This window comes from Strigops habroptila (assembly GCF_004027225.2).
Source record: "Strigops habroptila isolate Jane chromosome 13 unlocalized genomic scaffold, bStrHab1.2.pri S16, whole genome shotgun sequence".
NCBI lineage: Eukaryota > Metazoa > Chordata > Aves > Psittaciformes > Psittacidae > Strigops > Strigops habroptila.
Genome location: NW_022651054.1, coordinates 11,473,870 through 11,486,256, shown reverse-complemented (window position 1 = coordinate 11,486,256; position 12,387 = coordinate 11,473,870). Strand labels below are relative to the sequence as shown.

Genomic DNA, 12,387 nt, shown 5'->3' with positions numbered 1-12,387 from the left:
CAGAGTCCTCTAAAAGGCACGAGGGAGAACATTGCACTTCTCAAACAAAAACACGTGCAGTTCAAAACCCGTCTCATTTCACATCACAGCTAATAGTCACCCTCTGTTTTTCCCTCTCCTCTACAGCACACCACTCATTACTTTAAAGCTCCTCTTTGGAGCACAATAAAAAAGCTTTTCAATTTCTGTGAAGAAATATTTGCCTCCCCCCAGTTATGCTCATCTCTGGTGCTCTTTTTGGGCTAATGTGTTTATGAAGTGAAGTAGAATCTCTGTAAACTATTTTATCAGCATTATTCATCGCTGAAACTGTTCCATTTGTTTTCCAAACAGAAGCAGTAAGAAGGAGGCTCGCTCCTATTCTGAGACCTGCATCTCCACAGCAGATTAAGTGCGTTTTTTAACATATCAGTGCCAAGGGTAGAAAGCCAAAGGAGTTTAAATAATAAATTGCCTGGCTGGGCAATGGTTATTTACATCCATTTCTACATAAGTTACGTTTTTATGAGCTAAGGAGAAAAGAAAGAGAGCAAAGTGAATTCTTATTTTCCTGTCAAACCCAGGAGAATTGTGCTATTTAGAAGCCTCCAGGGAAGCACCTAAAAACCCCACAGCAAACAGCATCTCTTCCTAATGGGGCTGATTTGCAGAGGACTGGAAGGCTGGAACTCAACTGAAATTGGTGGGAACAGCTTGTTGTGTGGACACTCCAAAACCAAGGTCCAAAATAGCTCCAAGTCAATCTCCTGTTCCTTTTCTCTCTTAACACTTTGTTGCCATACTTTAAATAGGAGGCAGAGAAAGGGCTTCTATCACGAACTTATTTCTCCTTAAAAGGAAACAGTTTCCCAAATTGCCGCCTTCCATGGTTTTACTGAAAGTCTGTGGATATTTGATACTCTTCTGAAAGATTCACCATCTCGAAGCATGCCACTGGATATGAACCTCTGGATAAGAAACGTGCTTAAGGAACACATTTCTATTCCTCGATTTTATTTTCCTGTCCTGAACTTTAATCCAGTCTTGTAATTTAGGGCCACGAAGGGAAAGATTTCTGACTCATGGTTTTTCATTGCTTGGGGCTGGCAATCGTGACGTTTGGTGACTCTGATAATTGCTTGGATTTCAGGTCCTGAACGAGAGAAAACAGAACCCGAGCTCCAGCATCATGCACTCACTGGTTCCTAATTAGATCTGCTCTTTCAAACGCAATTAGCTTGGTGCAAAATGGGATAACAAGTCATCATAAAACCACCGAAGAAACAGTCCCACAACTAACCACATCTTTGTGGTTAACCCTTATGGATATTAGCAGCTTGGATTCCTAACCAGCACCCCCGGGCACTCCTGCAACCCAGACATGCTGTCTGTCCCTGAAATAACCCAGATACCCGGTCTTGAGGCATCACCAGCCATACTCATGCCCAAAGATTTTCTGGTTTTCCACTGCCAGCTTTGACAGAGACATACTCATGATTTCAGCTGAAGCTATTTGATTATATTCCTGATTTACAGACCCTCAAACTTAAGATCTTAACTGATCTCAGATTAAGCACATGGCTCCAGAAAATCCAGTCAACACAATTGCTTCCCGTTGTCTATCACCTCCAAAACGAATGGAGCCCTCATCTGCTTTCAGAGGGTGCGATTGCACTGAATTAGAGGTGGGAAGTAACTGTTCAATTGTTTGGTCCATGCTTAACAAGAAAGTCTATTCTTGGTAAGTGTTTTCCAGATTAACTGCCATCATGTTACACATGGTTCTAAAACGTTAACAGGACCCAGAACCATTCTGTTTCTCAGAAATTGCCAGTCCTTTCGCAGTGAACAGATACTGGCCCATACAGAGCTATTCCAGCTAACACACCCTTCTAATTATTTTCCACGAAGGAAGCACCTTCTGTTATCCAAGCCCAGGTGCCCCAGGGCTACGTGAAAGGAAACTGCAACGGACAGATATGGGGCCTCCACATCAGGAATAAGTGCTTCCAGAGAAGACTGGGCTCATCGTTGGGCAGGTCAGCACTGGGCTCGTGTTCAGGCAAGAGTCTGCTCACTCTGGGATGGCAGATGTCAGCTGAAAGGCCTTAGGCCATCTCTCCAGTGTATTATTCACACAAGGAGCACTGCTCCAAGGACTGCTTCCTACGTGGATCCCTTACATCACAAGCTGCAGTGGTCACATCCTTCTCTTGTTTCAAGGGCTGCATGCATGACTAAACACCGTCACAGAGAACACAGAAACACCTCCCTTTAACACTGAGATCCAGCTCTGCAGCCAAACCGTGTTACCTTTCCCAATGCATTACTGGACAGATCATGACATTGATTTTGTTTTTCTCTTAGATCTGTGATATTTAAACACAGCATTACTCAGAAAAGAACAGTAACTTTCATCAGCTAATAAGAGAAGAAAAGCAATATGCATAATGGAAATGGAAACCACAAAACCTGAGGTTAATGCAGCTCAGTGAAGGGTACCGGCTTGTCTCCCAGGGCTGAGCAAGCCCAGCTCTCGAGCCTCCCCTCACTGGAGAGGGTCTGTTCCTCTTCTCTGCATGCCCAGTCTGGAACGTACCAGCACATGGTACATTCTGCAGTGAATATTCCCAACAAATCTATTGAGATAGAGCAGGAACTTAACATTCAGAAACAGCAAATTTTCTGCTTGGGTTTAGAAGGGGGAAAACGTTTCTGGTCTGCAAGTCTGGTCCAGATAAAACACTGCTTTAGAACAGATTTGGAAGGCAAAGATAATGAAATGACACTGAGGTAGGGAGAAATGCCGGAGTGACAGCATTCTCCCCGGCCCGCAGAGACAGCACGGAGCGGAACAGCACAGCACGGCCCATGCGTCACGGGTGTCAGCTCCTGTTACTAAGGGAACGGCACCACATAACCCGGCTGAAGCATCCACATCCAGCTCCTGGCAGAAAAGCCTGTCCACAAAGATGCTCCAGCAGCCACAGAGCTGCGTCATTTCATTGTGCTCCGACTGACAACACAGTACTGGTGAAACCCACTCAACAGCAACCTGGAGCCCAAAGGAATCTGGACTTTCTGTCCCAACGTGACACACATCAGCCACACTGCTCAGTCCAAACTGAACTGCTACAGCTCTGAATCACAGAGCAAGAGCTTTCAGAAACCAGACAGGATGAAAGAGTAACCGGGATGTAACTGGGTTATAAACTGGGTTGAGAACAAATACACAAACATCTGCAGTCATTGCTTCCCCACAAGGATGAAAATGTCAGCACTGTTTTCCTTCTCTCAGATCATCACGTAGGCTGTAAGCAGATCCACTGTGGTTACAACAGATCTCTCTCACTGGGTGAGTAGAACTCACCTGCAGAGAGGCATTATTCCTCCAGGAGCCAGCACGGAGCTGCCCCGGGGCCAGAAAATGGCATTTCCTGCAGGAGCTTGCAAAGGTGAGCTCACTGCTTCAATACCCAGTGCTCAGCGTGAGAGACAGGTAGTGCTGAGACCGTGTCTGCAACCTTAATACATGCTTTCTGTGGTTTCAGGGTGACTTTGGGGCAAGAAAGGGGCCTTCACCCTCTGGATGCCAACTTAACTCCACAGATATGTAATATGTAAGCTCCTCTAGATTTGCAGATGAACTCTACAAAACATGAGCTACTCTTCTGTCCAACTGCATCCTATGGATGGAATCCAGGACCATGAAGACACATTTTACAGGACAGATAGTGAGGAAACCCCTTCAGGCTCAATGCCCTGCAGTGATCTTACATGAAAAACTTCCTTCCGCTTAACAGATGATGCACCTAAGCTCTGCTCAGAGATGCCCTGGGATGCACATCTCAGCCTTGGAGCTTCTCATGCTTACCCCATGTACCATAACAAAGCAGTACTGAAGAAGAGTGTAGGAAAAGTGGCACCTGCTATTTAACTGACACCTTCAGCCATTCAGGACCTGGGAGAGCCAGGGCATTTTCAGTTACTGATGCAGACAGGCCCTGAAAATCAATTACCATGTATTGAAGAGACTCTTGCTAAACTCGGTCTTGCAGGAGAGTAAAATGATTCACAAGAATTCTATATTTATAACCAAGATTCACTGAAAATGACTCATTCCCCAGCCAATCTAATTTTAAAGGGAAGGGAAAAACCTCTTGAAGCGGCACATGAAACCGGAACGGGGGAAGGAAGAGAAGTGCACAGGGAAGAGAGCCCCAGCCAGGAGCTATTAGCCACATGTGCTGGGAATGGTTTCTCCATTCACTCAGCTGAAGTGATACCAGAACATTCAGCATCACCTGCTACTCATCCAGAGTTGGTGAAGTCCTACATTCAAAGCAGCTACAGGCTGGAACCCTTCCTTAGGACAGGTAGGATTGCTGGGCAGTAATAAGGCCGCCAATGGAGAGTTATTAGCTCTTCAGACCCTACGCAATTCAGAACACAAACCCAACTGGAATCACAGTGGAAGTCAGGGAGAAACATTAAGAAGATTTTAGAGTATTTCTAATTTTGGCCAAGCAGACTCTAACAGAAATAGCTGCCACCCCACCAGCCCTTACATCAACACTGCAGCACATCCTGCAGAATGCAACTTCAGACGTGGAGAACAGCTACGCACCACCAGGAGCTCTCCAGACCAAGCACACAGCCTGCAGCAGGGCACGGGCTCCGGCTTCCCTCCCCTGCTCCCAGCTCGGGACCGTTTGCCTCAGTTACTTTTTCCCCTCTGTACAGTACAGATATACTGTAGCTAAAAGGGGAATGTTTAAAATAACCACAAGCTAAACAGAGGAAACAGCTACAGTCTGTATTAATAGCAGTGAATTAACCAGAAAACATGGCTGAATCTTACATTCCTGAATGTGTAGGAATGAACAAATTCTCCTAAGCTGTAAGTAAAGGATAACTTGGAAACAGCAAGCAGGCTAGTGAAAGGTTAGCCTTGCATACATAATAACCGCACACAGCAGGGCAAGTTGGAATTTCAGTGTTGTAACAGGAAAAGGTAACCATGCTCCGAGTTTGGCTTTCAGTAACACGTGTCAATGCAGCTTTGCCTAAGCAGCCCACTTATCTCCAAAGCCAAATCTAACTTCCACTCTTCTTAACCTCTCCACTGTCATCAGCACATAACTGGGTATGTTTGGCTGCAAACCTCCACTCTGTGAAATCCAGACGTGTTTAATGATGGCTGTTCTCCAGCCACTCTCAGCATCACTCCCAGTTAAGGCTTCAGTTTGAAGCATGAAGAGAAAGCAGTCAAGGACTCACAAGCCAACATACATATTTACAATTGTACATAGCTTGAATCCTCAGCACTATCTTGCTATGTTGTTTCTCCAGATACCAAAGGCTGATGGATAGTGTTGAATTTTTATTGGCCCTAGTAAATTATGGGCTAGATTTCAGAGCTGTTCAACCAGCATGCAACAGTTCCTTCTCAGGCCCTGAAAGAAGGGGCTAAGTCTCCAAAGGAGTACACTTGGTGTGAACTTTCAGGAGCGATCTCTACTGAGAATCCAGCATCAGACCATCCTTCATCCACCATCCCACCCAGGGTCTGCTTCATCCATCATCACAAAACACAGATCAGTTATTTTGGCTTGGTACTTATTTTGGATAATGACATTTTAATCAGAGTTACTTTCTTATTTGTAATGTACACATAAATGTGTCAAACGTAAAGAAAAGGTGACGTGGGCCTGAACTCCATGATTTCTAATATTTAAATCCCTGCATTTACCTCTGACAGCAAATACATTTCTATAGGAGAAGTAAGATTATGTAGTGTTAGCTCTTGTGTGTGTCATTTACCACATAAGGCGATGATGTGACTGCTGTCTTCATGTACAAATTTGCGGGTGACAGCTTCTTCCATGATCTGCTTCACCTAAAACAAACAGAAAAACGTGGTTTTAAGATCCCAGCACAAACCAGCACAGTTATTACAAACGATGCCCGCAAAGCTCTGCTGCACCAGCCACTATACAGAAACAATACAGTACCTATAGAGAAGATAGGAGCTTCAGGTTTTGCTTCAAGACACAACTTAACAATTACAGCAAATAAAATCATTATATTTATCACACTTCGTACTGATTTATACAAAGTTCCTCTCCAATTTCAAGGCTGATGAGTCAAGCCCTAGAGGGAATTCATTGCAGATTAATGACTTTCAAAAATTAAGGAAGAAAACAGACAAACTCCATTCATCTGCAAGCTTTCTCTCCCCCCAATGGCTTCCTCAGCCTGACACCAGATGAGACCTATTTGCCTCAACCAGCTCATTTATCAGACACTCATTCCTTCCTGGCCACGGAGCACTTGCTTTTCCACATACAAATCCACAATCATTTTTGGCTTCTCATTTGTGAGCTATAATTACAGGGGTAGGGACACACTGCCTAAATAAACGCCACATCACTTTCAGAACATGAAAGTAAGTGCTGCTGTGGCAGAACATTTCACAAGATACTCTTCTTCCTGTTTTTTAACTTGAAAAAACATTGTTTGCAGCAGTCCTGGAATCCAACACATAGTATCTGGCAGTAATCACTGTGTGCTACTCTTTACCATCAAGCTCAGCAGCATGGCCTGTGTACTGGCCTGGGTGCCAGTGCAAGCTGTACAGCAATGGTCACCCCGCTGCGGCAGGGGCTCTGCACGCCAAAGAGACTTCGGTCCATGCTCCTCAGTAAGGTGGCAAGTGTGCACCCAGCTCTCATTAGGCTGCATCTGGTACCTGAGATAACCAGTTTAAAGCTAGCTGGGTTATCATTTGTAGTGATGACAGGTCCAAAGGTTTTAAGCCTTCCCACTTAGCACTGGAACCAGGAGAAGCTGCAGGTGCGGTGCTTGATCAACTCGTGCTGCTGTGATGATGGGGTGGCAGCTGCCTCTGAAGGTGCCTTCTCCGGTTTGGAGGGCTTCCTCCTCCAGTAGGACTGTGTGTGAGGCCAATTCTGGATGCTATCACCAAGCAAGCCTTCCCCTGGCACTCCTCCCGAGGCCGCCATGCCCACTCCTACACCCCCAGCCCGGCTGGCAGCAGTCTGCAGCTCCAGCACTTGCTGCACGAGCCTTTCAATACATGGAGATCTTCTCACCCCAAACTCTGGATCAAGTGGATCCTACAGAATTTGGACTTCTTACCAAACACGAGCCCTCTGGGTTGCAAAGAAAACATTGGCGGGGAGGGAGGAAGCAAACACATAAGAAGCTTTGAAAGTAGAACATGTTTTGTACCTGAGGACTTCCAAGCAAGTCTTCTGCACTTTACAAAACCTGGCTCACTGTTCACATGCTGAAGCTTAACAGCATGAACTAACAAAGCAATTTGTTTCTTTCTGTGGCATTTCTGACACGGCTATTAGAACTTGAGACCTTAAATTAAAGCAGTGCAGGCAGAGGAGGAAGAAGGTATCAAGAAAGAAGCAAAGGCATGAGAAGGTCTCGTGGATGGGAGCTCACACAGGAAGCATCCGATTATCCTGTCTATCCAGCCACCCCTTCCTCACGTTTTTATTCACATCGTTGTTGATTTACAAAAGCTTGATGTCTGTTTGCCTTGAAAGAAACCCAACAAAACTTGTTCCAGACCTCACCTAGAGGTTTGAAATCATCTAGATAAGAGCACATAGACAGCAATGGGCAGGGGACAGGACAGCTGCACAGCTCTGCTGTTTAAATTCCAGCTCAGATCCTGACCCGTGTTTCCACACGTGGGAGGCAGCATGTTCCAGGAAACCCAGCTTGCGGGGGAAGCACAGGGACAATGCAGTGCCATCCCCTGCCTCCAAGCCAGCTCATCCTGCCTCAGCCAGCCCATCCGCGAGAGGAGGACAGCGACCCAACCTTTGCAAGCTGTTCTCATCCACTGGATGAAAACCTTATTTAATCTACCGAGTGAAGGGCCTGATTTACTACAGGGAAAAGTACTTCTGGGTGCCCCCAGCATTGAGGCGGACAGAAGAGGAAGCACAAGAGAGCTGCACCAGGGTAAGTCATGCACTTGTGACTCAAGATCTCAAGGCATTAATTCAGGCACCATTCATACCGGAGACTGACTTCAGTCTCAGCTCCCCAGAGAGAAGTAACTGGAATTCAATTCAGGGAGGAAGAAGAGTTTACTAGGAGCAAGAGCTCTGGAGCTCAGAGGCCAATTCCCTGCTATCACGCATTCCCAAGCATAGCCCAATCGTTACTCTTTATTAGCTCAGTATGATATTTAGAGTGTATAAAAAAAAATCAGAAAGAAAAAGGTTTCAGACGCAATAAGGAGCCCCACTTCCATACAGCAGCACGACATGGCCAGCCCATCACCAGACTTTGAATCCAGGACCTCTGGAGGCAGGCACCCAGTGTCTCTTCCCAACTGCCACCGAGTAGAGGGCAATCTTTGCATGTTTTCTGGAGTTAGGGAATGTTATTAGAACATTTTCAGGGCACAGACAGGAGATGTGAAGATTCAAAAGCTGGAATGCAGCATTCTTCAATCCCACGTCATTCCTCACTGCCAGGAAACTCAGGGATGCTCCAAGGCAAGGAGCTAAATCAGATGTTTCAAAGCTGAAAAGGGGTGGGAGGACAAAAAGGGGGGAATATAAGGGGATTGGAGCACTGCCCATCTGAAGACAAGCTGAGAACATTGGGGTTGTTCAGCCTGGAGAAGAGAAGCTGCATGGAGACCTCAGAGCAGCTTCCAGTGTCTGAAGGGGACTACAAGGATGCTGGAGAGGGACCTTCATCAGGGACTGGAGTGATAGGATGAGGGGTGATGGGTTCAAACTGAAACAGGGGAAGTTCAGGTTAGATCTTGGGTAGAAGTTCTTCCCTGTGAGGATGCTGAGGCGCTGGCACAGGGTGCCCAGAGAAGCTGTGGCTGCCCCATCCCTGGCAGTGTTCAAGGCCAGGTTGGACACAGGGGCTTGGAACAACCTGCTCTAGTGGAAGGTGTCCCTGCTCATGGCAGGGAGTTGGAACTGGATGAGCTTTGGGGTCCCTTCCAACCCAAACCAGTCTGGGATTCTGTGATTCTATGAAATGGCACACAAGCTTTTTATTTATTTCCCTTGCAATTCTGTGCAGCTCTTTGTGGGAATGATGCTGTTGTGCTGCTGTGCTCTGGAGAGGCGCTTGTCAATGAAGCTTTCCGAGCACAAGCCCACACACACCCACTTGCAGATACCAGCGGACCTGACCAAACTGCAAATTGATCTCGCTAAAAGAAACAGCAACAGCCCATGGCCCGTGTTCACCCTCCACCCGCACAGGCAAAGAAGTCTCTCCAGCCTCCTGACCTGCTGCTGGTGCAAGGGATGGAGCCGCCCGCAGGATCGAGGTGCCTGGGGAGAAACCTGCTTAGGTGGGAAGGAGGCAGCAGAGGTTGGGCTGAAGTGACACAGCTCCCTCCATTGCCTTGGAGGCATCGCCTTCTGCATGTTACAGCCTCCACTGAGGGAGCCATCGGGAGCTTTAGCACACGACAGGCTCGCGTGTTCTGCTCTCCCTGGGAAAGGCATTAGGCTCCGTGTGCAACCACTGGAGAGCAAGGATGGGAAAGCTCTGCCACCCAGGTAAAGATCCTGGCATTTGAGGAGTGAGGAATCCCCTGTGGTAGTATTATTCAGGTAGAGCAGATCAAGCTCCTGGAATAGAAGCTGATGAGCATTTGCACAATGCTATAATGGATCATTGCTCTGACTTTCTCCTACATCAGCCAAAACTTTCAGCAGCAGTCAGACACAGCTCAGAATACACGGATTATTTAATAAGTTTCACCAAAGAAAAACACAAGATAAATGCCTTTAATTTTTGTTATAAAGAAGCTTTAAAAATGGAAATAAATTCCAATTTTGCAGCAGCTTTCAATTCAAGGAAATGAAGGCAACTAAGACACACATGCACTGACCATATACTAGTGTATTCACAAGCAGAGGGCTGGAAGGGACCCACAGGTCTTGCCTTTTCCATCCCCTGCAACCTTCAGGGTTAGGAATGACCCTTCGAGCCAGCACCCCTTGTTCAGCACACAGGTTGCAGTGCCTTTCCCAACCACGCATCAGGATGGACACTGAGGAAGCACCATGGGGGCAATGCAGCGTCTGAGGCAAAGAGTGGTGCTTGTAAAACACTGCCATAACCAGGAGCCACAGCATTTTCTCCTCCAAGGAGGAAACCCTATGTCTGTGCCTTCTTTAGCTGAACAGTTACTGTTCATCTCATTTATTGATCACTCCCGCTGCATGATGAAAACCTGGGTGCGGTGCATACAAGCTGTTAAATAAGTACTATATTTCTGCTCAAAAGTGGCTGCATTTTAGTTGTAAGTTGAGCAGCTGAATTTCTGAAGTGCTCTGAAATTTTTCAGGGTGAAACTGCTCTGGTTATTGTTATCCTGCTTGATTCACATCTAGAAAGAGTGCTGTGTTTAAACCCAGAAATGGCAAAACACCTGCATTTCAGCAGGTAGAAGGAAATGGCCAGAGAAAAGCCTGGTTTATGAGTCTGTTTGTCACAACAGATTTTCCTGCAGAGAGAGATAAATGTTTGAAATGTGAACTTACAACAGCCTCAGCACGAATGCTGCTAGAGTCAAATTTTCAAAACACATTACATGTCCTCCTTTCTATTACAGCCAACAAAATACACTCTTTACCAGTGGGAAATGAAAGTCCATCTGAGAAAAAGCAAACAACATTAAATTTTCCCAAAGGAAAAAAGCAAAAGCTTTATCTGAGATGGAAAAACAAAATGAAATAAAAGAGAAAACCACTTTGCACCAAGTGACTTTGGAGACAACCATTTTATGTTTTGCAAAGACAACTGGATTGTAACAGGCTTGGTGTAAACAACACGCAGAGAATACGCTCACTCTGAGCTCCATCAGATACTGAGGTTACACGGAAATAATCCAACGGGAGGAAGAGCCTGGGTTTAAAGGACAAGGGAAGGGAATGATCGCTTTGAGAATGGACAAGGGCTAGTCCAGCTTTCAAAACGAGACAAAACCACACATGCAGGTGTAACGGCTCTGCGAAAAATCTCACAGAATAAAAACATGAGGTTGAAAATTCCATGGGACCAAAGTTAATTGCTGTCCTTAAGGGCAGCGTGATCTGGGGGTCGGTGTACAAGTGGTTTGCATCCATTCCCTGGCTCCACTCATGGATCACTGAAAGGTAAAATCTCCCTCTTGGTGTCTCTGCCTCTTGATGCCATTTGTCCCCATGGGAGCAGGACAGGGAGGGACCCCCTCACATCCGTGCTGTGCTCAGGCAAGAGGTGCTGCCTTACGGTGCACACAGTCAAAGGGCTCTCGTGACTATTGTAGGATGGAAAACTTGGGGCAATCCCCCAAAAGCCAAGAAATATAAACCCTCCAAAAGAGCATTTGTGAGGATTTGGAGAAGAAAAAAACCAAATCAAAACAAAACTGCAGAGGACACAGAAGGTACAAATAACACTTTAAAGCATTATCCAAGTAATTTAAAAGCTCGAGTCCAATTAAAAACATTTTAGAGACTACAAACAAATTAGCCTCATATTTTTTAATTACATGCCACTTGTTCTCCTCGGCTCGAGCTGGCTTGGATCACGAAAATCCATTTCACTTTCAATCTCGTACATTAGCACAAGATTGCAGCGTTCGGCTTTGGAAAACATCTCTCCAATTTATTTATATATTTAAACATTAACCCAGGAGAGCAAGTGCTCATGCTCCCAACTCAAACCTTACACCAGCTTGGCTCAAAGGTCCTCGTTTAAGCTAAAATTTCTAAATGAAGTAGCAGGTTTGTGGCTGCATTAAGCTGCAGCATTTAGCATGAGAGCACGCAACAGGTAACGCATGCTGTGTGCCCTGCAGCCCGCTGCTGCTGGGTCACACTGGGATCAGGCCCTGCTGCTCTGCAGATGGTTCTTCACATGCTGACCCTATTCTACCTCTTCCATTCAACCTACACTGACCAAAACAGCTGGTATTTTGTGGTTTCAACACTAACAAGCAGCAGATTCCTTGGCTGTAGCAAGCACTTTTCACTCGAGCTTTAATGAGTCCTGCTCTCTGGCTACTTCTCATTTCCCCAGCTGTGAACTGGGGGAGCAGAAGGAGCAGGAGGATAGTTAGCTTTTTAAAATACCTTTTATTGCAGTGATGGATAAACATTACATCTTCACTTGGCTCCTGTGTAAGAACAGGCAGCTACACACACTCAATGCCCTGAAAACACAAAATGTGGGCCTCAGGTGCAGGGGTCACTCACTCAGCCAGCAGTTCCACCTGGAACACATCCACAGACCAAGGTGTGCTCACATCACCTGCACCTCTTCCCATAGCACTCCAAACAGCATCCTGACAGTGTTCTCTGCATGAACCTTGCTCCACAGCAAAAGCACCTC

General features: G+C 46.1%; 1 protein-coding gene across 6 annotated transcripts in view; it reads right to left on the bottom strand.

Moving 5' to 3' along the window:
* SGSM2 (small G protein signaling modulator 2) overlaps positions 1-12,387 on the bottom strand; it is a 47,748-nt gene that overhangs the window by 33,782 nt on the left and 1,579 nt on the right. For all 6 annotated transcript variants that reach the window (XM_030472763.1, XM_030472762.1, XM_030472758.1 and 3 more), the window contains exon 2: positions 5,803-5,878. In XM_030472763.1, the coding sequence (XP_030328623.1) occupies positions 5,803-5,878 (76 nt within the window). The remainder of the gene's footprint in view (positions 1-5,802; positions 5,879-12,387) is intronic.